At 43.3% G+C, this 27165-nt stretch overlaps 1 protein-coding gene across 4 annotated transcripts in view; it reads left to right on the top strand.

Moving 5' to 3' along the window:
- Positions 1-27165, top strand: part of zswim8 (zinc finger, SWIM-type containing 8) — a 117512-nt gene that overhangs the window by 44050 nt on the left and 46297 nt on the right. For all 4 annotated transcript variants that reach the window (XM_080741177.1, XM_080741179.1, XM_080741178.1 and 1 more), the window contains exons 7-15: positions 342-423; positions 2106-2226; positions 4989-5190; positions 9681-9856; positions 17679-17916; positions 20462-20675; positions 21310-21523; positions 23636-23788; positions 25522-25826. In XM_080741177.1, the coding sequence (XP_080597303.1) occupies positions 342-423; positions 2106-2226; positions 4989-5190; positions 9681-9856; positions 17679-17916; positions 20462-20675; positions 21310-21523; positions 23636-23788; positions 25522-25826 (1705 nt within the window). The remainder of the gene's footprint in view (positions 1-341; positions 424-2105; positions 2227-4988; positions 5191-9680; positions 9857-17678; positions 17917-20461; positions 20676-21309; positions 21524-23635; positions 23789-25521; positions 25827-27165) is intronic.

Consider the following 27165-nt stretch of genomic DNA (forward strand, 5'->3'; position numbering starts at 1 on the left):
TGATTGGCTACCGTTGCCTTCTAAAGTTTGTGTATGCGACGTGACGGTCTCTTATCTCCCGACTAGGGAGTCTTACTGGTTTAAAAGTACCTTGTTGTCAGTTACTGATTGAACCACTGGTCTATAAGCAGCATCAGTCAGTGAGTTCGCTGACGCCAACTATCTGAATGCTCTCCTATCTTTGGCTGCCAATGTGGAGGCAACTCTAAAAGAGTGTCTCACATTTATGATGCACACACACACACACACACACACACACACACACACACACACACACACACACACACACACAGTGGAGACTAAATGCCTGTTAACTGTTCTCTCCCTCTGTGTCTGGTCAGATCCTGCCCACAGCTCAGCGTCTGCTGGATGAACTGCTGTCCTCCCAGTCCACTGCTATCAACACTGTGTGTGGAGCTCCAGGTACCAACGACAACTGTTCAACATACTAGTGAACATAATCAGGGCCCTGGGTACTTTAACTATTGAAAAATAGCAGATATACATGCTCGGTGCCGCGCTGCAAGCTTGTAGATCTGCTATTTTTGAAAAATCGTGAAAGTTTTTGCAAGTATTTCAAATCCTTCTAAGGTTTTTTGAAAAACCTATGTTTCTATGTCAGTGGTGCTCAAACATTTTCATGTGAAGGACTGTGAGCTTGTATATCTGCTATTTTTCAATAGCTAAAGTATAAAAAATTGAAAAACTGCCACGCACGAAAAACATGCACACACATGCACAACACACAAACACTGTTATCTGCCTGCATTACCACCATTGGTCTGCAGGGGGCACTCTCATCCTGTATCTCTAGCTAATGAAAGAGGAGCATTACAGCAGCAGACTCTTATCTTCTAATGCATTCTCTCCAACCCCCTCATATCTCTCTCTCTCTCTCTCTCTCTCTCTCTCTCTCTCTCTCTCTCTCTCTCTCTCTCTCTCTCTCTCCCTCCTCCCTCTCTAGTGTATTTTCTCAGGGTGACTTTTATAATTGTCGCTGGGAAGAAATCTCTTAAAGATAGCAGTAAAAAATACCAATGTACCATTAAGCTGCTGCTTTATGTAGTGCAGATACTGTGATATTAGTGATGTGCGCATAACTGCACTGTTCCGTTTCGATCTCTTACATCATACATGGACAACTGGCGGCCCGGGGGCCACATGCGGCCCTCACCTTTACTTAATGCGGCCCTCAGGTTAATATCGGAATACTGATATATTATTGATTTCAGCTGTTACAATTCCAAACATGCAAACATGACCCACTTTAATTACTTAATTCTATATTGGCAGCCTATATTATTATTATTTTATGTCCAATGTATTTGTATTTAAGTTCATTAACTCATATGCTGCCATTTAACAATACCTTCGTACTCTTTAACTGCCATTCGTCTCCATAGACTTCCATGTAATTCATAGTGCACGGATCATGCACACCCATGCCTAGATAATGCACCACGTGTGTCCACATTGCTCACAGCTTTCAAACAAAAAAATCCGAATGGAAATCCGTTCAGGCATTCATGAGATAGCAGCCATTATGTTTTACACTGTTGTGAGCTTGGAGGTCTGCTACCTGAGTTGTATGGGGGTTGTATGGGGGTTAAACAAGCAATTTCGCGATCGCTATCATGCCTACTAACGTTTTTGGGGTCCAAAAAAAAAAATTTGGAAAAAAAAAAAATATATATATTTTTATTTACGGGATTCACGGGCGTGGCAGGGTGGTACAACGGGATTTTTAAGGGATTCACGTTTTTGGCAGTTAATGAGTTAAGTTAGCATGATTATAACTAAATGCATTTGACATTAAATCAAAATGTTACATTTCAGGATTCCAACTAAAAAAGAACAAAAAAGAATTAAGGATTCCAAGCTCAAAGCACACGTTTTGAGCTTGTAGATCTGCTATTTTTGCTTCTTTTGTATGACGTAGTAGAATGACAAGCAATATGCAATGTGGCCCTCTGGAGTGTGTGTGGAAATATAGAGGCCCTCTCCATCATTAAAGTTGCCCACCCCGTCTTACATTATGTATAACTGTGTGTGTGTGTGTGTGCGTGCGTGTGTGCGTGTGTGTGTGTGCGTGTGTGTGTGTGCAGACCCCACGGCGGGCCCATCGGCCTCAGACCAGAGTACGTGGTACCTGGACGAGTCCACCCTCAGTGACAACATCAAGAAGACCCTGCACAAGTTCTGTGGACCCTCGCCCGTCGTCTTCAGGTTTGCCTATAAGTTTGATGCTATCAAAAAAGAAGTTTTACAAATCGATTTCCAGATTCTGCAAAGTGTAACCCATTAAGACCGGGAAAGCATCTGTGTCATTTTAGATTTGAGCGTTATTTTTTAATATGCTTTACAAAAATTCTGAAGATTTGTGCAAAATCTTTGAAAATATATATTTTTAAAGCAAACTTTTTTTACCGCAAGCTTTGCGTCTTGGGGTCCCTGGAACAAATTATTTTGAGATGGGAGTCGGTGACCCAAATACATAGTAATCTTTCCCCCTTCCAAAAAAGAGGGGAAAAAGGCTAATTCATCCTATTGCATGACAGAGATGATTTCACAATAAGTACAATTCTAAACGTTTAAGCCCTTTACATGAAAAGTTTTGAGCACTACTAACATACTATCCATCCATCCATCTTCAACCGCTTATCCGGAATCGGGTCGCGGGGGTAACAGTTCCAACTGAGACTTCCAGATTTCCTTATCCTGCACAACTTCCTCCACTCCCTCTGGGAGTATACCGAGACGTTCCCAGGCCAGTCTGGAGATATAATCCTTCCATCTGGTCTTTGGTCTGCCACGGGGTCTCCTCCCAGTGGGACGTGCATCGAGGACCTTCCTAGGAAGGCGCTCGGGGGGCATCCGTACTAGATGCCCCGAACCACCTAACCTGGCTCCTTTCCAAGTGAAGGAGCAGCGGTTCTACTCCAAGTCTCTCTCGGGTGATTGAACTTCTCACCCTATCTCTAAGGGAGATACCAGCCACCCTTCTGAGAAAACTCATTTCGGCCGCTTGTACCCGAGACCTTATACTTTCGGTCATGACCCACACTTCATGACCATAGGTGAGAGTGGGAACGAAGATTGCTCGAAAGACAGAGAGCTTTGCCTTCCGGCTCAACTCTTTTTTCTTCACTAACATACTAATAAATATATATCTCCTTTTAATATAACATTAACATAATATAACATCGCTTCTCTCCAAAACTGGGATCGGCATCAGAAGCCCCAAAAACTCTCTAGTCTCTTCCAGCCAGCAGGTTGCTGCTGATGCATATCAAAGATTAGAAAAAAAGAAGCTTGTAGTCGTTAAGTGAATTAGCATAATTGCAGGATTCAGTGTGCGGTAGTATCAGTTGCGTAATGTAGCAGTTAGTGTTGTGCACACTAACGACTCTCTAAGCAGCTCCTTAAAACTTCACTCGCAATATCAATTAGCCTTTTAGTTTTTTTACCCCCCCCACCACCCCCTACAAGTTCTGTTCAGTAATCCGTAAATAATTTATGCAGTTTAAGCTTTTTCCCATAAATACAGGCGGTCGCCTACATCTAAAATGCAAAGCAGCACACTGCCAGAGAAGTGTTTTTCTCATGTACCTCTCTCTAGGGTGACAATAGGAGAGTTTGGCTAGATTAATTGCGATTAACCATATCATCGCCATAATACAAATACGCTTAGAACTTAAAAGGGCACTTTAGGTTAACCAGTTGAATTCTGGGGGCGAATGAACGCTCTCCAAAACATGCCGATCTACAGGCTCACAACGCGTTGCGAGGTTGTAGATCTGCTATTTTTGTTGAATCGATTGTGAAATTAGAGCGTTCCAAATGGGCTCTTTACAGCTCTGTTTTATCAAGTATAGATGGTTTATAGTGGTACTGATTTTGCAGCTCAAAAAAGGCTAATTCACGGCGCTCGGGTGGCGCAGTGATCAAGTCCCTGGCCACCACCGCAGAGGTTGCGGGTTTGAATCCATCGTGGTGCATCCGGCTTTGTTGGGCGTCCACACGAACACAATTGGTGTTTGGGGGAGGGTAGCCGCGCGGGGAGGGTGAAAATTGTCACTGCCCGCACTCCTACGGGCTGGGGGGCGGTACCTGACAGCAAGGGAGTGTTGGGCGGGAGGAGTAGGACGAAGGCTCTACGTCCTCCTGGTGGGGGATCCTCACTGCCAGGTGAGTCAACAGTTTAAGCTTTAGCATAAATGTGTAAGGGGAGGAATCAATTGGCATTAATGACTAAATTGGGGAGAAAAAGGTGGTAAAACAGAATTAGCTATTCTAAATTTAGAAGAAAAAAAAAGTAACGGTGAGAAGTGAGCGGTGAGTGAAGTGAGTGGAGATCCATGCTCGTGTGTAGGAGCGGTTGCACCGCTCCAAAAAAGCTCGCAGCGCTGCTGTGAGCTTGTATATCTGCTATTTTTCAATATTAAGCATGCAATAATTCTAGGCCTATTAATCAGGATAATAACAACTATGGTCCCATCCCTACGTCTCTCTCAGTGATGTGAACTCCATGTACCTGTCTCTCTGTCTGCTCTCTCAATGATGTGAACTCCATGTACCTGTCTCTCTGTCTGCTCTCTCAGTGATGTGAACTCCATGTACCTGTCTCTCTGTCTGCTCTCTCAATGATGTGAACTCCATGTACCTGTCTCTCTGTCTGCTCTCTCAATGATGTGAACTCCATGTACCTGTCTCTCTGTCTGCTCTCTCAATGATGTGAACTCCATGTACCTGTCTCTCTGTCTGCTCTCTCAATGATGTGAACTCCATGTACCTGTCTCTCTGTCTGCTCTCTCAGTGATGTGAACTCCATGTACCTGTCTCTCTGTCTGCTCTCTCAGTGATGTGAACTCCATGTACCTGTCTCTCTGTCTGCTCTCTCAGTGATGTGAACTCCATGTACCTGTCTCTCTGTCTGCTCTCTCAGTGATGTGAACTCCATGTACCTGTCTCTCTGTCTGCTCTCTCAGTGATGTGAACTCCATGTACCTGTCGTCCACGGAGCCCCCGGCCGCCGCAGAGTGGGCGTGTCTGCTGCGTCCGCTGAGGGGCCGCGAGCCCGAGGGCATCTGGAACCTGCTGTCCATCGTCAGGGAGATGTTCAAGAGGAGAGACAGCAACGCCGCTCCGCTGCTGGAGATCCTCACTGAGCAGTGTCTCACCTACGAACAGGTGCACACACTTTAAGAGCTAACAGTTTAGGAATCACATTTTGTTTAACACGGTTCTACTGTGAAAATAGCAGATCTACATGCTCACAACGCCTTGCAACGTCATTCACAGGCTCTAATATTTGACAATTTGGCCAATGTTTAATTTGTAATTTTAGATGTATTAAAAAGTCCTTAAATTGTCACTTTAGAAATGTGCAGATGCTCTATACCAGGGGTGCCCAACCTTTTTTGACCCAAGGTCTACTTTGAAAATGTGCCACCTAGCTGAGGGCTACCAGCCCAAAATGTACCGTAACACCCATTCAATATACATGTGAAAAACAGAAAATATTAATAGATATTATAACATTGTACTCACTGTACTGTACTGTAATCATACTGTATAGTAGGAATTGTAATTGAATGAAACGATTGCAACTTCTCACATTGGGCATACAGACAGCATGACCATTTATTGCACACTCTGCATACATGCACTGACAACACACTCACACAAATCCTGTGGATTTATGTCAAGTCACTGATAGTTCTCTTTTTTATATCGTTTTTTTTTTTTTTCTTTCTTTTTTTATAGTTTTTTTATAGTTTTTTTTTTTGTCCTTTATTCCATGTCAGTCTCTCTGCCTTAGTGGGAAACCTGGCACTGGGAAGAGGAGGCTAGCCTGTCAAAGTCAGGGTTGTATGAGCTGGTTGCAAGTTTTAGTCTAAATTAGGCAGGCCACAAGGTGCTCATCTGTGGCTCTGTACTTTGACTTGATGAACTTCATGTGAGAAAAAGCAGACTCACACAGGTAGGTTGATCCAAATAAAGCAGTTATGTTCATGGCACATCTCCTGGAGCGAGGAATTTCCTCCGCTCCATTCCTCCGCTCCGCTCCGCTCCAAGCCGACCCTATTGGGGCCGCGCGCCGCATGTTTCCAACAAAACAGAGCCGTGCGCAGTAGCCTACTAGTGCAGTGAAGCCTTGTTGGCACCGCGGAGACGGAGAGGAGAAGACAGAGAATTCCCTTTATCACGATTTCACTCATCCACACACGTAGGCTATGTTTATAATACATAGCCTACCTTGTGTCAGTTAAGTTATATATCACCAGCCAGTCAACGGATACGAATTCAAGTGAGACTGATTGAAAAACACACGCCACGAGTCGCCTCCGTCTCTCGGTTGTGGTGATTAATCAATAACCAGCTGGATTTAATATTGCCCGTCTTATTAAAAAATACAATGCCTTAGATTAGATGGCGTCTTTTGTAACAGTGAACGCAGGTCTCCATCAAGCCGAGGCTCACGTAACGTTACCGCAGGCATTTGTGTTGGGAACACTTGTGCAAAGCAAAGGAGAAAGTGTTTCGCATATGGTAGCAAAATCCTTTTTTTATTTCGGCTGGTGACTCTGATTGACGACCCTGAGCGGAGCGTGGAGCGAGCGCGGAGCGAGAAATGCGAAAATCAACGTGAGCGACGGAGCGGCGGGGAGCGGAGCGGTGCGGTGGCCGACCAGAGCGATGAGCGAGCGGGACAAGAGCCCTCTGGAGCGCGGAGCGGCTTTAGTTGCCGCTCCACTCCGCTCACATGCTCTGACTACTACACGTAGAGTTGAGTTCAGTCAACATCATCCACTCGCTCGGAGTCGTTTCACTGAAACGCCCGATGTATGTCCTTCCCCCCCCCCCCCCGAATTAATAAATTATTTATTTGAAATCATCTCGCGGTCCACTGGTAACCAGCCCGCGATCTACCGGTCGACCGCGATCGACTGGTTGGGCACCCCTGCTCTATACACTAAACCTTATGTTGGTTTGTTTACAGTTGAGTGAGAAAACAATGTTGCACATTAAAGGACAACTTTGTTTTTTTGTTTTTTTACAACAAGGGTTCATATTTTAGATAGTTATTAGAGAAAAGAAAAGATGAGTGTTAAAATGTTTTCATTTACTTCTTTCTATCGTTTTAGTGATTTTAACTGTTTGCCCCCAGATTGGGGGCATGCATGCAAGAGGCTAAATATCTCTTTTTAGACATTCCCAAGATGCACCACAATCTTTCATGGGCAGATGACTTCTCTAATTACAATCTGAAATATGAACCCTAGTTGTAAAAAGGTTGTCCTTTAAGTTAATCATCTGGGGACCCCCCAAAATAATTACACACACTTTATACACACACTGTTGCCTGCCACAATTTTCAAATGCTTCCGTCATGCTGTCTGGAGCAACGGAAGCTCTGATCATGAGCAAGCGATAAAGCGGACGTGAAGCCTCTTCCCCGCTTCGTTTCGTCTTTACAGTCTTTAGTTTACGCCTTTACGCAAATGTATCCTCACATAAATCAAAATCATCCAAGTATATATAGCTTGCTGCATGAATGAAAATAAAATAAATCTATTTAAAGATATTTTAAAATATATATGCCAGCTCCCCTCAGATTTAGAGAGGTGTAGTTCCAGACTCTATTCGGAGATTGTTTAATAGTTGTCTGGCTACGCTAGACTACGCACGCGCGCGTGCACACACACACACACACACACACACGCACACCATTAGAGAGATGATCAAGAGACTAGCAGGTATATACAGTACACATTATACAAACGTATCATTAGAGGGCTGTTCACCGTTACTGGAGATCCTCACAGCGCAGTGTCTCACCTTTGAACAGTTGCCAGCCACATCCTCATGTGGCTTCCATTGGAAATGACTTGTAGCCTGTAGCTTTAGCTGGCAGCATCGCACACGCACGCAAACGCACACACACGCAAACGCACACACACACACACACACACACACGCACACACACACACACACACAGACACACAGACACACACACACCTGCCTGCCTGTTTCCCTTTGATGTGATAATAACATGAATAATGAATAAATCATGGAAATGTCGTTCTTGAGAATTAGAATGGTGTGGTCAGAGAGAGGACAAAATGCATGCATGTACAGATACACACACACATCTGTGCACGAGCACACAAACACACAGACACACACACACACACACACACACACACACACACACACACACACACACACACACACACACACACACACACACACACACACACACACACACACACACACACACACACACACACACACACACACACACGCACGCACACAGGCGCATACAAACACACGTTGGCTGCAGCAGTGTGTTCCTCGGGGGCTCTCGATTGTGGTGCTTAATTTCCTAAGCCTATTAAGATGAGATGAAGCTTTATTGATCCCTGGAGCTAGAAGTCAGGTGTCACAAACACAACAGCAGTGAGAAGAACACACCAACAACCCAACCAAGACAAATCAGAATAACATACACTACTTAAGCTATTACTTACCAGCACACTCTAAAATTTAGAGTGTGCTGGTAAGTAATAGCTTATTTTCTTTCCCGTGATGATCATCACGAACAAAACAACCTAAATTGAACTGTTTTATACTATACTTCCCTTTTTAAATGCCTTTTCTATCTACGTGATAATGATTTTAAACTAGCATGTTATGCTCTTTGTTTCCTCAATGTTTTATTATGTGTTTCCAGTTCAAATTTGCTGCTGAGTCGATACCTCATCCCGGTGGTTCTTAACCTTTTCAGGCCGCGACCCCCAAAATAATCATGTTTTAACTGGGGACCCCCCCCCCCCCACCCTGACGAGCACTAAGAGTTGAGACATTACATGGTTCTATTGTGAAAATAGCAAATCTACATGCTCACAACGCCTCGTGTTGCGAGGCATTTTGTGCATGTAGTTCTGCTATTTTCACAATTTCTGCCTCTAATATTTGACAAGTTGACCAATGTTTAATTTGTCATTTTAAAGGTATTAAAAAGTCCTTAAATTGCCACTTTAGAAATGTGCGGATAGCCTCTATAGTATACACTTAAACTTTACGTTGGTTTGTTTACTGTTGAGTGAGAAAACAATGTTGCACATTAAGTTACCGTAATCATCTGGTGACCCCCCAAAAAATAATTTGGGGACCCCCAAGGGGAACCACTGCCTTATCTAATGGTGCATTCCAACCTGAATAGATATATTTGTCTTTAGTCGCTTCAATCACTTCACTTTGGTTGCGCTGGTCAGCGTTGGAAAAAAATTATGTCGGAATCAAGGCGAAACAGCCGGAAAAAAGGGAATCCCAAAACCAAACAGCCAAAACATTTCCCTGTCTCCTGACAACATCAATGCTGATTGGCTGTCAGGACGCGAAGTGTGGAGCGGGGGGGGGGAGCGAAGGTCACTTCAGTTGGATTTTTCCAACTGGGGCAAAGATCAGACCGCGCCTGGTTGCACCGCTACCGGTCGCGCGTCGTCATGTCTTTGAATTCACTTTGTATGTAATCGCACCGCTCGAACTATCCAGGTTTGAACGCACCATAAGCCAGCAGACACGTCAACTAACTCCTCCCCCTCTCCACCAGATCATTGGCTGGTGGTACAGCGTGTTCTAACTAACTCCTCCCCCCTCCCCCTCCTCACCAGATCATTGGCTGGTGGTACAGCGTCCGCACGTCGGCCTCTCACAGCAGCGCCAGCGGTCACACGGGACGCAGCAACGGCCAATCGGAGGTGGCGGCTCACGCCTGTGCCAGCATGTGTGACGAGATGGTGGTCCTCTGGAGACTGGCTGTACTGGACCCCACCATGAGTCCTCAAAGGTACATATTAGAACCTTTATTTATTTAACCCCACCCTGAGTCCTCAAAGGTCAGGACCTTGTCCAGAGAGTGGTTCAGCTTCACCCAATGGAACCAAATGGACCGTAAGGGTCCATTTGGTTCCTTTGGCGATAGTGGAGAGAGAGTACAGAGATGACAATTAGCAGTTGGTCTCACTTAGGGCTGTCACAATTATTACATAATCGTCTAACCGTGATTATTTGACATTATCGCAATTATTTTGTCATAATCGTCATAATCGTGAATGTTGAAAAATGTCCGAAATAGTGGAAGCTTGTGAGCTTGTAGATCGGCTATTTCCACTATCAAAGTTATTTTTTAAGTAGTAAGTTGTCAAATATGTCAGTAATTTCTTGTATATTTAGGTTATGTGTCATATCTACCATGTAAACTTCAAAGCCTAAAAGCCAAACAGAAATGTAATTATCAACGACAAAAACACAATTAAATCGTTAATCGCCAATTATTTGAGTGACAATTAATCGTCATGTAAAATGTCACATCGTGACAGCCCTAGTCTCACTGGCTGGGAACCGATCTGGGGACTGGCTGATCAGGGCATTATTTGTACCTATCTAATGGAACCACGTTGCCTACCGGATCACTTTCCATCTTATTTATTGCTTAAGCACTGGCCTTATACTATAGCCCAGGGGTCTTCAGCGTTTTCAGGCCAAGGACCTCTTAGCTGAGAGAGAGATGAAGCAGGGACCCCCCCACAACCTGTTCATAGATTCCATATCGTTTCATTGTTTGCTAGCACAATCTATGGGTATTTTGGATTCATGTCAATTTGTGTTTTCAGATATTTAACCACTTGAACTGTCAATACTTCTCCCCTCTATACCAAACCTCTTTGCCGAAAATAGCAGATCTACAAGCTCAGCGCGAGGCGTTGTGAGCTTGTAGATCTGGCCAAAGTTGGCCAAAGTTCTCAGAATCTGGTTAAGAATCTGGCAAATTTTCTTTTTCTTTCTTTCTATCACACAAAGATTTGTAGGACCCACCATAGTAACTCTAAGGACCCCCTTGTGGTCCCGGACCCCCTGTTGAAGACCCTTGCTATAGCCTATTAAAAAAACAATTTAATCGTTTGTTTTCTTCTACGAGGAGATTGAACAGCGTGTCTTCAGGGGCTTTTAAGCCGTGACATCATTTTGTAGTCAGACCACCAAGCAGATTTATTGTCAATATCTGTCCCTCGCTAGTTCAACAGATCCGAGACAAGAATAACGACTAAAGTATAATTTTACCACTTTCCTTTCAACAACAAAGAGAAGAAAGATTTGTAAATAGTAAAAATAGTAAAAAGATTCGCTTTTTTGGGGGGCAAAAGTTCTCCTCTGCCTACAAAATGATGTCAGACTTAACAGCCCCATAGATCGGGGGTCTTCAACGTTTTCACACCAAGAACCCCCTAGCTGAGAGAGAGATGAAGCAGGGACCGTATGTATTTATTGTCTGTCTGTCTGCATCAGTGTTGTTTTTGTTGACGAGACGATGACGAAAATGATTTCGTTGACGCCCCTTTTTTTCATGACGATGACGTGACGTTAACGTAACGAGCTAAACATATGTCTGACGAAAATATGACGAGACGAATGTGTGTTTTCGTTGACGTAACGAAGACGAGACGAACATCTGGTCTTCGGACGACGTTAAATAAACATGCATGAAAGCCAGACAATATTATTGTAGTTGTTTCAATGGAGGAGTAGTGGCCAATCATATGGAACGTTCTAGGACGCATATAGCAACAGGCTCTGTGATTGGCTGGGATGTCGGCATGATTACACACGTGTTGTTTGTTGTCGTCAACTTTTCAGAAGTTAGTTGCACACATTACTGCTGGAAATGCTATTACATTTCTATTGGGATATGAAAGCTAATCATCTGATTGAGGAAAGACCTACTGTAGGTCTGCGTCATGCAGCAGCGCCGTCAACATTAATTAATAGATTTGGTCGTCGGAAAAGAAGACACGATATGTATATATTTTACAATCCAGGAAATAATGCAGGCTTACTTACGACGGAGCGGCTGCAATTCCAATCCGGTAAGCTGACGGTCCTTTTAACAAAATGATAGTCCTTACTCCTTTGCCTTGAGTCGATTTGCTTATTGACAAGTTGACAACTGTCCCATCCGTGGTCGCTTTCCTAGTAATACTATCGCAACGTTTTCTATAACATCTGGTGCTAAGCTTCAGGCTAATGTTGGCTTTTAAGCAAACGTAAATTAATTGGATTGTTTGTTGCAAACTGTTGATGCAAACTTTGTTTTCGCTGGATCATGGATGTGGAGGTCGCTGTATGCGGAGCTATTATTCCCAAAGGCTAAGTTAGTGACGTAGTGGTTGTTTGTTTCCGGTTAGCGGCCGCCGCCGATGCGTATGACCGTGACGTCACTTGTAAATCCTTGGAACTCGGGGACGGTTCTCAGTACCGTGCGTGTGTGTGTGTGTGTGTGTGTGTGTGTGTGTGTGTGTGTGTGTGTGTGTGTGTGTGTGTGTGTGTGTGTGTGTGTGTGTGTGTGTGTGTGTGTGTGTGTGTGTGTGTGTGTGTGTGTGTGTGTGTGTGTGTGTGTGTGTGTGTGTACTCTGTAGTGTGAAAGTGCAAGTGGCCAGTTCAGTGATACCATACCAAAAAAGATGCATAGTATTCTTATATTATATTATTATGATATTGCCTCCTGTGTGAACTGTGCATATAAATAGGATGGGGCAGGTGTAATATACACTTGTTATTAGCCCATATACCGGTACATATTGCTTGAATCATGAATTCAATTGCACCTGTCAACTTTGATTATTTCCAATGTCTATTAAATACTTAATGTATTTATTTAAAGACACATTTTTCTTTTTGACTAAAACTATTGACTAAAACTGGACTAAAACCTTTGTGTGGGTTCGTCGACTAAAACTTGACTAAAACCTTTTGAGTTCTAGTCGACTAAAACTAGACTAAAACTATCAAGGATATAAATGACTAAAATCTGACTAAAACTAATAAGCATTTCGTCAAAAAGACTAAGACTAAATCTAAAATGCCCGCCAAAAACAACACTGGTCTGCATACTTACTATCGAGGGAACATGGTACTGTAATGTTGCATTCAAACCTGGATAGAGAGCTTGTAGATCTGCTATTTTTGGCTACAGTTCTCCTCAGAATAGGGATGCGAGGGTTCAAGTTCAAAATAATTATCCTATCACAAAGATTTGGCGGACCCCCTGTAGTAACTCTGGGGACCCCTAGGGGTCCCGGACCCCCTGTTGAAGACCCCTGTTGTAGGGAAGTGATCCAAACGGCGTGACTGTCAAAACATTCAACGACAGCACCGCCCACGACCTGCACGACCAAAGTGCAGCGATGGAAGCCACTAGAAAAGAAGAAATAGCTTCAGGTTTGAACGTGCCATTAGCGTACTAATAAATAGTCATGTTTTGCATTAACCGCTGGCTCCCTGTTCCTTTCTGTGTTGCATATTTGTAGCCTCTGAGCAGCTGGGACTTTATTTTCCGCTCTGTTGATCATTTTGTTTCAGAAGAGATAATGTGCCCGTAGTTTTACTGGGATGTATTTTGTGATTTCAGTCTCTCTCTCTCTCTCTCTCTCTCTCTCTCTCTCTCTCTCTCTCTCTCTCTCTCTCTCTCCCCCCCCCTGTTTGGGCAGGCAAAACTGGCAATGTACCTAACCAGAAAAGAAAAAGGAAAAAATATGGAGGGCACAGGTGTGACTGTTTAATAGCTTTTAAAAATGTAGTCAAAGCACAAATGCGATTTGAATACATGTACTACACAAAAATGGAAGACTTGGATGTTTAAAAGATTCATTTTTATGAATAAATGAGTTAAATAAAACAAAAGTCTCTCTCTCTCTCTCTCTCTCTCTCTCTCTCTCTCTCTCTCTCTCTCTCTCTCTCTCTCTCTCTCTCTCTCTCTCTCTCTCTCTCTCTCTCTCTCTTCATACCTGTCTACTTGACCTTGTTTTGTATCGTTTTGTTTTCTCCCAGCCAAGGTCAGCTTTTATAGGAGTTGACTGGAGCAACTCCACCACTAAACACCTCTTCACTACGTACGGTCTCAAGCAGAGAACGCTGACCTATTGTTTATTGCGACCGTCAGGTCGCATTTACTATCAAAACCTCGACCAGCTGTCTGTCTGTCTGTCTGTCAGTCTGTCTGTCACACGTCACACTTTGCCCCTGCTCATATCTCCGCAACCGTTGCCCCGATCCATGCCAAATTTTGCACACACTCCTTGCCTACCAAACCACAACCCACCAATTATCACATGACCCTCTTCTAGCGCCACCATGAGGCCGGTTCTTGCAAAACAAATTTATGGACACAGCACCTACAATTTTTGTCCAAAAATCACGCAAATCGGTACACCGTATGTCCCATCTGTCCCATTTAGCGCCACCTTCAAGCAGATTTTTTAAAACACATTTTTGGACACTACTCCTACAGATTATGCCCTAAAATCACACAAATCGCTACAATGTATGTCTACACTCATCTCATCAACATGGATCTCTCCCATATAGGTCCACCAATCAGACCGATTTTTTTCAAACACATTTTTGGACACTACTCCTACACATTTTGCCCTAAAATCACGCTGCGACCTGACAGTCGCTTATCTCCCGATTAGGGAGTCTTACTGGTTATAGAAGGGCTTCGGGGCTCCTACTACGTGTTAATTTAACGCAATGTAAAAATATGTATTTATGCGCGGCACGCGAAGGTGCATGGATGAACAGTATGCATGCATTTCCATACATCCAAACAGCCACACATTGAGATACACAGCTCTGTGTGTGTGTGTGTGTGTGTGTGTGTGTGTGTGTGTGTGTGTGTGCGTGTGCGTGTGCGTGCGTGTGCGTGGAATGGGACGATAAGCGATATTATCGTTTATCGTAATAAAAAACACTCACAATAATCGTATCGTGGAGATTTTATTCATCGTGCATTCGTCCTCCGTCATGCACTGGGATCAATTCACCTTTTATTTGCTGAGCTGCATATCCGGTACCACTTAAACCCTCTATAATTGGTAAAAGGTACTTAGTTATAATATACATACTTGATACAGTCTTTTTTTCCCCACTCTATCACACTTCTTTGCCAAAAAATAGCCGATCTACAAGCTCACGTTGCGACGCGTTGTGAGCTTGTAGATCTGCTATTTTTTTGGGCAAATGTTCCGCCCCAGGATAATGGATTTGTATTATCGCGATAATATGTGACTGAGTGTGACACAGGGGCAGTCATTTCGGAAGCCACTACTTTAGACCACAGCTGAAATTACTTTTTTTTTTTTTTTTTTTTTCTCACTAAAATGTGAAAATGTGACTAAAAAGCCACAAAAGCATGTCATAAATATCAGGCTACATTTCACTTAAACGCCAGAGCTTAACTCTGCATGTAAATAAGACTTTTTTTTTAAATTAATGTGAGAGATCATGCAGGTCATTGCAGGTTAGAATTTTTTTTAGAACTTGAATATCTCAAAAGTAGTATTTCAGCATGGCATCATTCTATAAGCCATATCTTCAAAACTGTTGGGTCAATCTCCACAACCAATATATCATTTTGTAGCTATGAAAAAATTCAATGACTAGCCGTCCACCGTGCTGGGACACATATCGTGTTTTGTCACAATAATCGCAATATGACATTTTCATATCGTCCCATCCCTAGTGTGTGCGCGCGCACACTTGTTTATATGTTGGGACTGGAGCAGAATAATCAATGCCTTGTTTACGTCTCCTCTCCCCTAAGGTGCCCTGAGAAGCATCCTTGTCTAGAACATGAACCAACTGGAGGCCAGCTCATTAACTCACTCACTAATTCCCAGTCTGGTGCCGCGTTCACACTCTCTGCTACAAAGTGACAGATTCACAAGCACTTTTCTAATGGATGGCGGCAAGGAGATCCTTGCTGTCGGGCAGAAAGCTCATATCTCCACGTTCAAACTTTAGTGTTTTCTTTGTCATTTTGATGCCCTAGTTCGTTATAGCGACCGAAGGTCGCAGTACAATATTAAGCCCATATCTAACAGGACTTCATACAATATGGCAATGCCCTTATATAGAGGCCACATTGGCCACAAGAGAAGGATAGAGGCCGAAACACTGGTGATACTCAGCTCTGTTTTATTGCTTCAACGTTTCGATCCGTTTGGATCTTCAGGAATAACACAGGGAAATGGGTGTGTGTCCTTATAAAGACTAGCTTCCCAATGATTGGCTTTAACAATGAATGGTGATTGAAACCACCCATACCAATCAGGCCATTTCTCCAGTAACAAAAGGCAATAATAGACTTAGACACAAGCCCAACATGTTTGCATATATACAAGAATATTACATATAAAGAAATACAATATATAAAATATACACCCATTTCCCTGTATTATTCCTGAAGAAGATCCAAACGGATCCAAACGTTGAAGCAATAAAACAGAGCTTAGTATTCACCAGTGTTGTGGACTCTATCCTTCTCTTGTATTGCTGTTTGTCCAGCACCTGGGCTAGAGTGGATTTGTGCATGCACTATCACCCCTCACATTGGCCACATACCACACTAACAGAATCCATATATGGCTAAGACAGCCCATATCTGTGTGGCTGGTTCTACAGACAGGGATCTCCATTTATGGGCACAAAAGGGATTGTATGTATGATGTCAGATGTCATAGACTTTCACATAACAAATAACTGAGTAAGCATGTTTGGGCTCTCACAGCATATCTCCATATACAGTACATGGATCTCCATATATGGGTACCAGGGGTCTCCATATATGGGTAACCGGTCTGATATACATCACTGGCCAGATGGCCAAGACATGGGGCGAGGTCGCTTGTCGCACTGAGGCGTCTTACTAGTGCTAGTGTCATTAGGGCTGTCACAATTATTACATAATCGTCTAATCGCAATTAGTTGACATAATCACAATTATTTTGTGATAATCGTCATAATCGTTTACATGTTGAAAACAAACGCGTCGTTTTCCGTTTGCTGCATGATTAAAAATGCATTGGATTTGACAAACACACAAATCGAACTGGGTTAGATCGGGAAGAAAATGCACAGCCGCAGCCACCTGCCGCAAGGCAAATTCGGAGCCGGTGTGCACGAGGTCATAGAGAACAATTGTTTTCTTTAAAAAGATGAAATCGTCAGTTTTTTCCGTGCGAAAGAAAAACGCGTTTGTGTGCAAAGCCCTTAAGTGTCATATAAAAGTAGCAGAAATAGCAAGCTCACAGCGTGTGAGTTTTAAGTGATTAAGTCTCTGTGGGTTTTATAAAATATACAACCAATTAGTAATATTAACACTGCTAGAGGTTTCCCATAAATAATGTTGTTAACTGCCATTGGCAAATGCTGTTATTTATCAGACTTTTTATCGCTCTGTGCACACTGCACGTGGCCGCTTCCCATTTCCTGAAGAGTAACATTATTGGAGATGCAAAACATAACAAACAAATCTTTCAAAATGGCAGCCATCTTTGTTTACATTTGAAGACTCTGAAGGCTTCTATCTCATGAATGCCTGAACGGATTTCCAAGCGGATTTTTTTGTTTGAAAGCTGTGCACTAGAAATTTAGGAACGTGGCAGTGAGGAACTAGGGGGCCATTTTGAAAAGGCAATGAATGAGTTAAGTAACTGGAAGAATAACCATAAAAACCAACATGAAAAAGAATCGTGATAAGATTGTGTATCGTGACACCACTCGGAAAAATAATAGACATCGGCTGTCTCTCCCTCCCTTGTCTCTCCTCCCAGGCGCTTGGAGCTGGCGGTGCAGCTGAAGCAGTGGCACCTGAAGGTCATCGAGATCGTGAAGCGCGGCCAGCACCGCAAGTCCCTGGACAAGCTGTTCCAGGGCTTCAAGCCGGCCGTGGAGTCCTGCTACTTCAACTGGGAGGTGGCCTTCCCGCTGCCCGGCATCACCTACTGCAGCGCCGACAAGAAGAGCGCCGCCTCCTTCTGCTGGGCCCGCAGCGTGCAGCAGCAGAGAGAGGTCGGTTCAACGTCTAGTCTATTTAGGGCTGTCACAATTATTACATAAATGGTAAATGGTGCATTTATATAGCGCTTTTATCCAAAGCGCTTTACATAGATTGTGCATTACATTCACCCATTCACGCACACATTCATACACCGGTGGCGGAGGAAACCATGCAAGGCACCAACCTACTCACCGGGAGCAATTAGGGGTTCAGAGTCTTGCTCAAGGACTCTTCGACATTAACTCAGGGGGGAGCCCGGATTCGAACTGGGAACCCTTCGTGCTCTAATAACGGTTCCTCTACACCTGAGCTATGCCGCCCCACATAATCTAACATAATCGTCTAATCACAATTATTTGACATAATCGCGATTATTTTTCATAATCGTCATAATCGTTTCCATGTTGAAAAATGTTGGCCAATCACAGCTCAAGATCCTCCTCTCCTCAGATCTGGTAGGAATAGCACACCCGCGACCACACATGGACAAATTAAATCAACCTGCGACAGGAGTTTCCTATTGTTCGCTATTGAGTGAAATATTAGCCATTTCTAAAATAAATAAAATATGTACAGTGTACAAATGTGCCATTTCAAAACTTCACACGTTGGATTCTGCTTTTCAATGGGAATGGAGTGATTTCTTGCCATTTGCAGGTTTCTGCAAAAAATACACTCCATTCTCCATAAAAATCTGAAAGGCAAAACAGGTAAAGAAACCTGCAGAAAAATGCATTTCCTTGACTTTTCAGGAAAAGAGCAGTAAATACGGAAGAGTTGAAACGGCACATCTGTAGTAAGGAGCCAGGGGTCCTTTTAAAGGTGGAGTGACATGGCCAAAACAGCTAATTAAGGCTATCAAATTAGCCAATTTTTTTAATGATGTCATGTACCCCCATGTTAAATGACCCAATCAAATTAATTTATTGTAGTTACTGTACTGAAAGTAGTACTTTCTGTACAGTAACTGAAATAAATTAATTTGATTGGGCTAATATGGGGGGAGGGGCGGAGTCGATTATCCATATCATTATCTTTTGAAACTGCCCCAAAAAAAGCTGTCCGAGGTGTGTTTCCGACTTTCTAAACCAACTTTAAAACTATCAGTTCTAGGGGTAAAAATTATATAGCATTCGCTATAAAATCAATGGTTAGACCGGTAAAAAAGTACATGTCTTCTTCAAAAAAAGGTGTCAGAGATTAGTTACGAGGGTCAACACGCTTCTCCCCGTCTATGAGGCGGTTTTGTCGGCCATACCCTGCTGTGTCTTCCCCTAAACTTGACTGGAGGACCTGGCCGGGACACCAGAGCAAGCTTAGAACGAGCGTCCAGCGATCTCCTCCTCCTCGGCAGCTCTGAGCCCTTTTAGCAGACATATGTCCTGCTGTCTCGGAGGACTGAGGTCCGTGGCTCATAAACTCTGTGTGTGTAGCCTGTGTGTGTGTGTGTGTACACACACAATAGCTCTCCAAAATAGCCTTGCGGTGCGGCGCTGCTACACGCTAACAACAACTCATCACGTTGTGCGGGAATGTGCGCGGCACAGCACGACGGACGAAGTATACATTCACTGCTAACTGATACGGCCCGCCTCCTTTTCAGACTGTTTGAAGAAACACCACGTGACCTACTTTATCATAATGTTAAATTTCGGACGGTGTCACCACTCCTTTAAGTGTTTTTAAAGTACTTCAGGGATTATGTGAAAGAGAGGAAAATTCAAAAATGTTACCGTTATGTTTGAATGATAAAACATAGGCAAACCTTGTGTCAACCTGCTGATCTGTTAAAGTGTTAAACCAAACTAAAATCAAACTCTTGACCAACACAACTGTTAACTAGACTGCACTAGTGACTCTGTCGAGGTGCCAACTTGCGTCCTGTGCACTCGTCGCCATGTATGGCGTACTTGTGCGCCAGCAGTGCGCGCCCTGTTATTTAGATCAGGTCAAACTTGTTGATGGCGGGCGGCCAAGAATGCGAGTCCCTCCCTGATTGGCTACAGGCGTAACACATACAATATACGCCACATACAAAATCACCGATCGCAGTACTTGCGCATTCTGCTGGCACAAATAATGAATAGAGAGAAACAAGGCGGGCTGTCACGATTATGACATTTTACATGGCGATTAATTGTCACTCAAATAATTGAGATTAACGATTTAATTGTGTTTTTGTCGTTGACAATTACATTTCTGTTTGGCTTTTAGGCTTTGAAGTTGCATATGGCAGATATGACACATAACCTAAATATACAAAAAAATGAAGGACATTTGACAACTTCATACTTAAAAAAGAACATTGATAGTGGAAATAGCCGATCTAAAAGCTCACAACGCGCCGCGATGCGACACGTTGTGAGCTTGTTGATCTACTATTTCCATTATTTTTGCCTTTTTTTTAATATTTGAATATCTTTCAACAAAACGGATTATTATTTTTTTAATGGAAACGATTATGAAGATTATGAAAAATAATCACCATTATGTCGAATAATCGCGATTAGACGTGACAGCCCTAGAAACAAGTGTCTTGTGTCTCTGCCTGTCCAGAGAGGAGCCAAGGCGGCCATGTTGGGAGGAGGCGGAGACCCCTCTGAGGCGGGCGGCAGCGGCGTGGGGCGCAGCAGTGGCCACTCCCCCCAGCAGCATCAGGAGGTGGCGGTCCGCCCCAAGGAGACCCTGGGAGGCAGCAAGAGGAAGGGAGGGGGCGGAGTCCTGGGGCGCCTGGGCGGAGGCGTCAGCCTCTCATTGGACGACGCAGGAGGTAGCCATACGGTGATAAATATCGTTGAGACGATACAATATCTCTACCATATGCCTTATTATGAGATATCGTATATATCGTGATGCAATGAGGGAGCCTTTTAAAAAAATCCTGTTGAATTGTTAATACAGAGATTATTGCAGAATTCATTTAACCCATTCAGGCCGGGTACACATTTTAGTGTATGGGAGGGGCTTACAGTACATGTACAGTATGTTGCAACATATTTGTTTTTGTAGGCTAAATTCTGATTTAGGCCTAACTATAGGTTAGGCCTAAATGGGTTAAATCAGCATTTTGGTAGAAATCGGTCATTCTAAAACTTTAAAGTGTCAAGGTCTCCACTTAACTCTGACTATGTACAAATGAAACCAAATGAACCCTTACGGTTGCTTTTGGTTTCACGTGTATACTGTCAGAGTTCCATACTTGTAAGGGTCAATTTAGACCTCCGAAAAGGAACCCAGAGAGTCCCTGGACCCCACTTTGAGTTTAGTTTTTGTTACCTTGTAAGGTGGTCGTTGTACTGAAAAGTAACTTGAAAAATAACCATAAAAACCAACATGAAAAAGAATCGTGATACCCCTTGGAAAAATCTTGATATTGTATTTTTCCATATCACCCCCACCCTTAGGTGGAGGCGGCGGTAAAGTGATGTTCAAAGGAGCCGGCTCCAGTTCGTCCTCGGCCGGGGGCAAGGTGAAGATGAGCCAGAACGGAGGGAAGGGCGGGGTGTCCGGAGGGGGCTTGGGGGGCTCGGGGGTCCCAGGAGGAGGAAGTGGTGGAGGGGGAGGAAGCAGCGGTGGTAAGCACGCCAGCGCCAAGCGGAGGACCAGCAGTGAGGACAGGTTGGTTGCTGTGTTGATTTCGTCGACTAAAAGTATGACGAAAAATGATTGTCGACTGGGTTTTTTTCATCGACTAAAACGAAATAAAAACTAAGCTGTGATGACTAAATACTGTAAAGACTAAACATATTGACAATTTCGTCAACAAAATAAAATAAAAAAAAGTTAGGTGAGGGACTAGTGGAGAAGAGTCATTTTATGTTTGGTTGCTCTCAGGTGTTGCGTGCTGAAAATAGCAGATCTACAAGCTCACAACGCGTCACAGCACAACACGTTGTAAGCTTGTAGATCGGCTATTTTCAGCACGCAACCAAGTGTAAAATCAGTCATTACGATTCCATCAACGCCTGCCAAAACTAATTTCAGTTGACTAAATCAACCGTAGATTTAGTCGCCTAAAATCTTATGATATTCAGTCGACTAAAATTAGACTAAAACTAAAACTTTTCAGGTGACTAAATTATGACTAAAACCACATTACATTTTATTCAAAAGACTATGACTAAAACTAAATCAACATTTTCTGTCAAAAACAACTCTGGTTGGTTGGAATGTTTGACCTACTAACAAGGTTTATCCCATTTAGACCCGAGGCCGATGCAAAAAATAAAATAAAAAATACTTCTAAAAACGTTACGTGGGCAAAGACAAAAAAGATTTGAGTTGCTATAAAAAAATAGATATATTCAAAGATGTACATACATTTCCATGATTTGTCTAAAATAGATGAAGTTTAAAATAATAAAGTTGGTGAAATCTAAAGCGACACAGATGCGTTCCTTGTTTTAGTTGACTACAGTTAGTTGCGACTGAGATTGGCAGGTTTCATTTGGCCTGTCCTACAAATAACACAAAACACTCAAGTATTAACCCATTTAGGCCTGAACACATTACGACGCGATATTTTATGCTTTAACTATTGAAAAATAGCAGATATACAAGCTCACAGCGCGGCACCGAGTGCCGCGCTGCGAGCTTGTAGATCTGCTATTTTTGAAAAATCGTGAAAATAAGATTTTTGACCCGATTCTATAAGTGTCTTTTGAATCCTTCTAAGATTTTTGGAGAAAACCTATGTTTCTATGTCAGCAATCTGGCCAGCCATCGTCAAAGAAAAGGTCATTTTCACTTCAACTGGAGCTCAGTTAGTCTGTTCTTGAGAGACTACTATGTCAGTGGTTCTCAAACCTTTTCACGTGAAGGACCCCCAACATGATATGTATTTGGCCACGGACCCCCATCTCAAAGTATTTAGTTCCAGGGACCACCCAGAAGCAAAATTTGAGTTACAAACCTTCACTTTGAAAATGCATATATTCAAAGATTTGCACACATTTTCACGACTTTTTCAAAAATAGCAGATCTACAAGCTCGCAGCGCGGCACTCGGTGCCGCGCTGTGAGCTTGTATATCTGCTATTTTTCAACAGTTAAAGCAGTCAATAATTCTAGGCCTAAATGGGTTAAAGCTGTCAGTCATTTGGATTTGTTTTCTATGGAAGTAAGCACCGAAAATCAAAATCAAAAGTCATGCCCACTTGCCCAAAAAGTAAATCGTCCATTATAAGATGATGGGTAAGATTTTAATTGGCGCTCAATGTAACACTTATTTATGTACTTTCTAGGGCTGTAAAATAAAATGTCACACATCAATACCTCCAAATTCAAATACCTACATACTGTCTCTAGCTATGATTGAATATGTCCATGGTTTCACACTTTTAAGTGTAGCACGTTCCGGTGTTTAGACAGATGTCTTGTGTTGTGTTATAGACGGTTGCGTCCCCTCTCAAATGAGCACTTGCCCGGTTGGGCAACCTGAAAGCAAACTTCACCTGCCCGAAAGTTTTATTTACCCTGGGGCAGGTGGGCAAGCCTTCGTGTCAATGCTTGCATTGTTCCCGGGTGTCCATAACCGTTCTTTTTGTATTCATCGTGAACATAGCTGATCTTTAAGCACACATCGCCTGATTCGCCTCACACAGCGAGGCTTTGCTTGTAGATCTACTATTTTCACTAGTTTTGTGCGCTACTCTTGTATGATGAAATGGGGCTTTAATAAAAAATAAACACATATTATGCCTGATAGTGACGTAATTTTCAACTCAAACAGCTCTCTGGAGCCAGACATGGCTGAGCTGAGCCTGGACGACGGCTCCAGCCTGGCGCTGGGCGCGGAGGCCAGCAACACCTTCGACTTCATGCCCCCTCCGCCCGAGATGCTGCCCTCGCCCAGCCCGCTGCTGAGGGAGCCACGCAAGTACAGGTACCAGGAGTAGCACTGTCACAGTTATTAACACAAGTACAGGTACCAGGAGTAGCACTGTCACAGTTATTAACACAAGTACAGGTACCAGGAGTAGCACTGTCACAGTTATTAATAGGGATGGTCCGATCAGGTTTTTTGGAACCGATCACCGAGCACCGATCACAAAAGTTTGATCACCCGATCCCGATCAATCACCGATCCGATCAAGTTATTATTTATATTTTCTAAATGTTAATGTTTTAACTTTATTTCATTCATTCACTCATGAATTCATTTATATATTTGCCTTATAGTTATTTACCAGCATTACTATATATTTATTATCATAGCAGTAACTAATTATTCCTTCAGCACTGTGGAAATCAATACCCCAAAATGGCCTCAAGTGGGCATACTGAACGGCTGGTTGATCAGATGCACCGATCCGATCGGATCAGTGAATTTACCTTTTGATCTAAACCACCGATTATCGCCGATCATGTTTTGATCGGCCCGATCCGATCCATTGCCGATTGATCGGAACATCTCTAGTTATTAACACAAGTACAGGTACCAGGAGCGGCACTGTCACAGTTATTAACACAAGTACAGGTACCAGGAGTAGCACTGTCACAGTTATTAACACAAGTACAGGTACCAGGAGTAGCACTGTCACAATTATTAACACAAGTACAGGTACCAGGAGTAGCACTGTCACAGTTATTAACACAAGTACAGGTACCAGGAGTAGCACTGTCACAGTTATTAACACAAGTACAGGTACCAGGAGTAGCACTGTCACAATTATTAACACAAGTACAGGTACCAGGAGTAGCACTGTCACAATTATTAACACAAGTACAGGTACCAGGAGTAGCACTGTCACAGTTATTAACACAAGTACAGGTACCAGGAGTAGCACTGTCACAGTTATTAACACAAGTACAGGTACCAGGAGTAGCACTGTCACAATTATTAACACAAGTACAGGTACCAGGAGTAGCACTGTCACAATTATTAACACAAGTACAGGTACCAGGAGTAGCACTGTCACAGTTATTAACACAAGTACAGGTACCAGGAGTAGCACTGTCACAGTTATTAACACAAGTACAGGTACTAGGAGCAGCACTGTCACAATTATTAACACAAGTACAGGTACCAGGAGTAGCACTGTCACAGTTATTAACACAAGTACAGGTACCAGGAGTAGCACTGTCACAGTTATTAACACAAGTACAGGTACCAGGAGCGGCATTGTCACAATTATTAACACAAGTACAGGTTAGGGATGGGACGATATGACAATTTCATATCACGATTATTGTGACAAAAGAAATCGCAATTTACGATATTAGCCCGATAATCAAAATCCAACATTTGCCAAAAAATAGCTGATAGTAGTTTTGAGCTTGTAGATCGGCTATTTTTTGGCAAAGACATCTTATAGAGAGTGAAAAAAAGACTATGTATTATGTATTATTATAAGTACCTTTTACCAATTATAGGGGGTTTAATTGGTACCGGATATGCAGCTCGGCAAATAAAAGTTGAATTGATCTCAGTTTATGACGGAGGACGATATCACGATACATTAAATCTCCACGATACGATTATTGTGAGTGTTTTTTATCACGATGAACAATAATATCGCCTTTTTAATCTGATTTTAACATTGTTTGTACTTTGGTAACATTGTTTAAAATAAGTAACATAGTTTAAAATAAGTATCATTATTATCATCATTACAGTGGAGGAGGGAGTGGGAACACCTCCAAGATGTTTGATGCCAAGCGGGTCATCGCGGTTGGCCACGCCCCGGCAGTGGCCCCGCCCCTCATCCTCCCAGGGGGGGCGGCGCCCAAGGAGACCACCACGGTGCTGGTCGTCATGGAGACGGCCTCCTCGGCTGACGACAAGGAGGAGGTGGAGCTGGAGGCGGAGCTGGACGACAACAAGGAAGAGGAGGAGTTAGAGGAGGAGGAGGGGTTGGAGGCGGACCCCCCAGACGAGGCCACCCCGGCTGCAGCCAATGGGAAACCCCCCCGGGGAGGAGGTAGGGATATCACCATTATCACGTTTTACATGACGATTAATTGTCACTCTAAAGGCTTTATCAGAGTCCAAGGTGAAGAGCTATCACCTAGAAATGTGACAACGATTCCCCGTCGGCCTCCATGTTATGGGATTACTATTTTGTGCACGTGAATCCGTGATGATGATGAATCGGCAAGGCCGATCGTGCCAGGACCTTCCGCCAGGCTACAGGGTAGGAGAACCGGCGTTACTCCATATACAGTATTTTTCGCGAGTATTCTCGGGATCGGCTACAAATGAGTTAAAAGTTGTGAATTATATATTTAGTCGATCAAGGTAAATTCAGGGGTTCGAGTTTGGATCCATTAACTTACTATACAGGAAAAAAAGACCTCCAAAAAAATCTTTTTTAAGTAGCATATGAGGCGTTTAACTAGGGTTTTTTCATGATTCTGAATCCATTGCAAGCATTTGTTTTGCACAAAAAATATTCCTTGGGCTAAAAATGGACCCCACAAAAAGTGGCGAAAAAGTGACGACTCATCACTAAACCATATGTTATTTGGATGACCCAAAGGATCATAAAAAACCCTGAATGATTGCAATGTCCTACTATTGCAATTTATTTTTTGTCAAACGACGGAGGTGCGCCGTCTCAGACGACCTTGATCCACGTGAGACACCGCCAAGCGAGTGGTAGCGTGTGAGTCTCCGCATCGAGCGTTGCGAAGGTCGCATGAGCCGACTCAGCGCAGTTAGAAGTTGTAAACCGGGGGGCCACAATAGTAAATCTCAAACCTCCCGACTTTCGGCAGCTCCGCGCAGCCAATCACAAGCTTCCGCGGGCGGGTCTTTGAACCACCGACCCACGGACCATTGGCCAACCTGCTCTGCCTCCTGAGCCCCAGCCGCCTCACTTTAGCACACTTTGATTTAGTTTTAGTCCTAGTCTTTTGAATCAAGTTTCATTTAGTTTTAGTCATTCAAGTCATCTAAATTGTTTTAGTTTTAGTCTAGTTTTAGTCGACAACATATCGAACCCATTTACACAAAGAACCTGTTAGTTAACTTCTGCTTCTGAAATGACTGAGCCAAGCTCTCCCAAAATGCTGGCCATCATAGTCACGGACTCAAGGTGAAGTCCTATCACAGCACCTCTGTGCCTCTGAAACAAGGGGGCACATCGATTGGTCAAGATCGACCAATCAGTGAATGGGGTGATGGGGAGATGTCTGAAGGTAAAAACAGAGATGAGATGTCTAGGTCCGCGGTGATGGCTCTTCACCGTGGCTTATGACGTAATGTTACACCTCGGTGATAGCTTATCACCGCAGGTTGTACTGTGATACCCCCTTTAT

Source organism: Nannobrachium achirus (genome assembly GCF_963921795.1).
Source record: "Nannobrachium achirus genome assembly, chromosome: 13".
NCBI lineage: Eukaryota > Metazoa > Chordata > Actinopteri > Myctophiformes > Myctophidae > Nannobrachium > Nannobrachium achirus.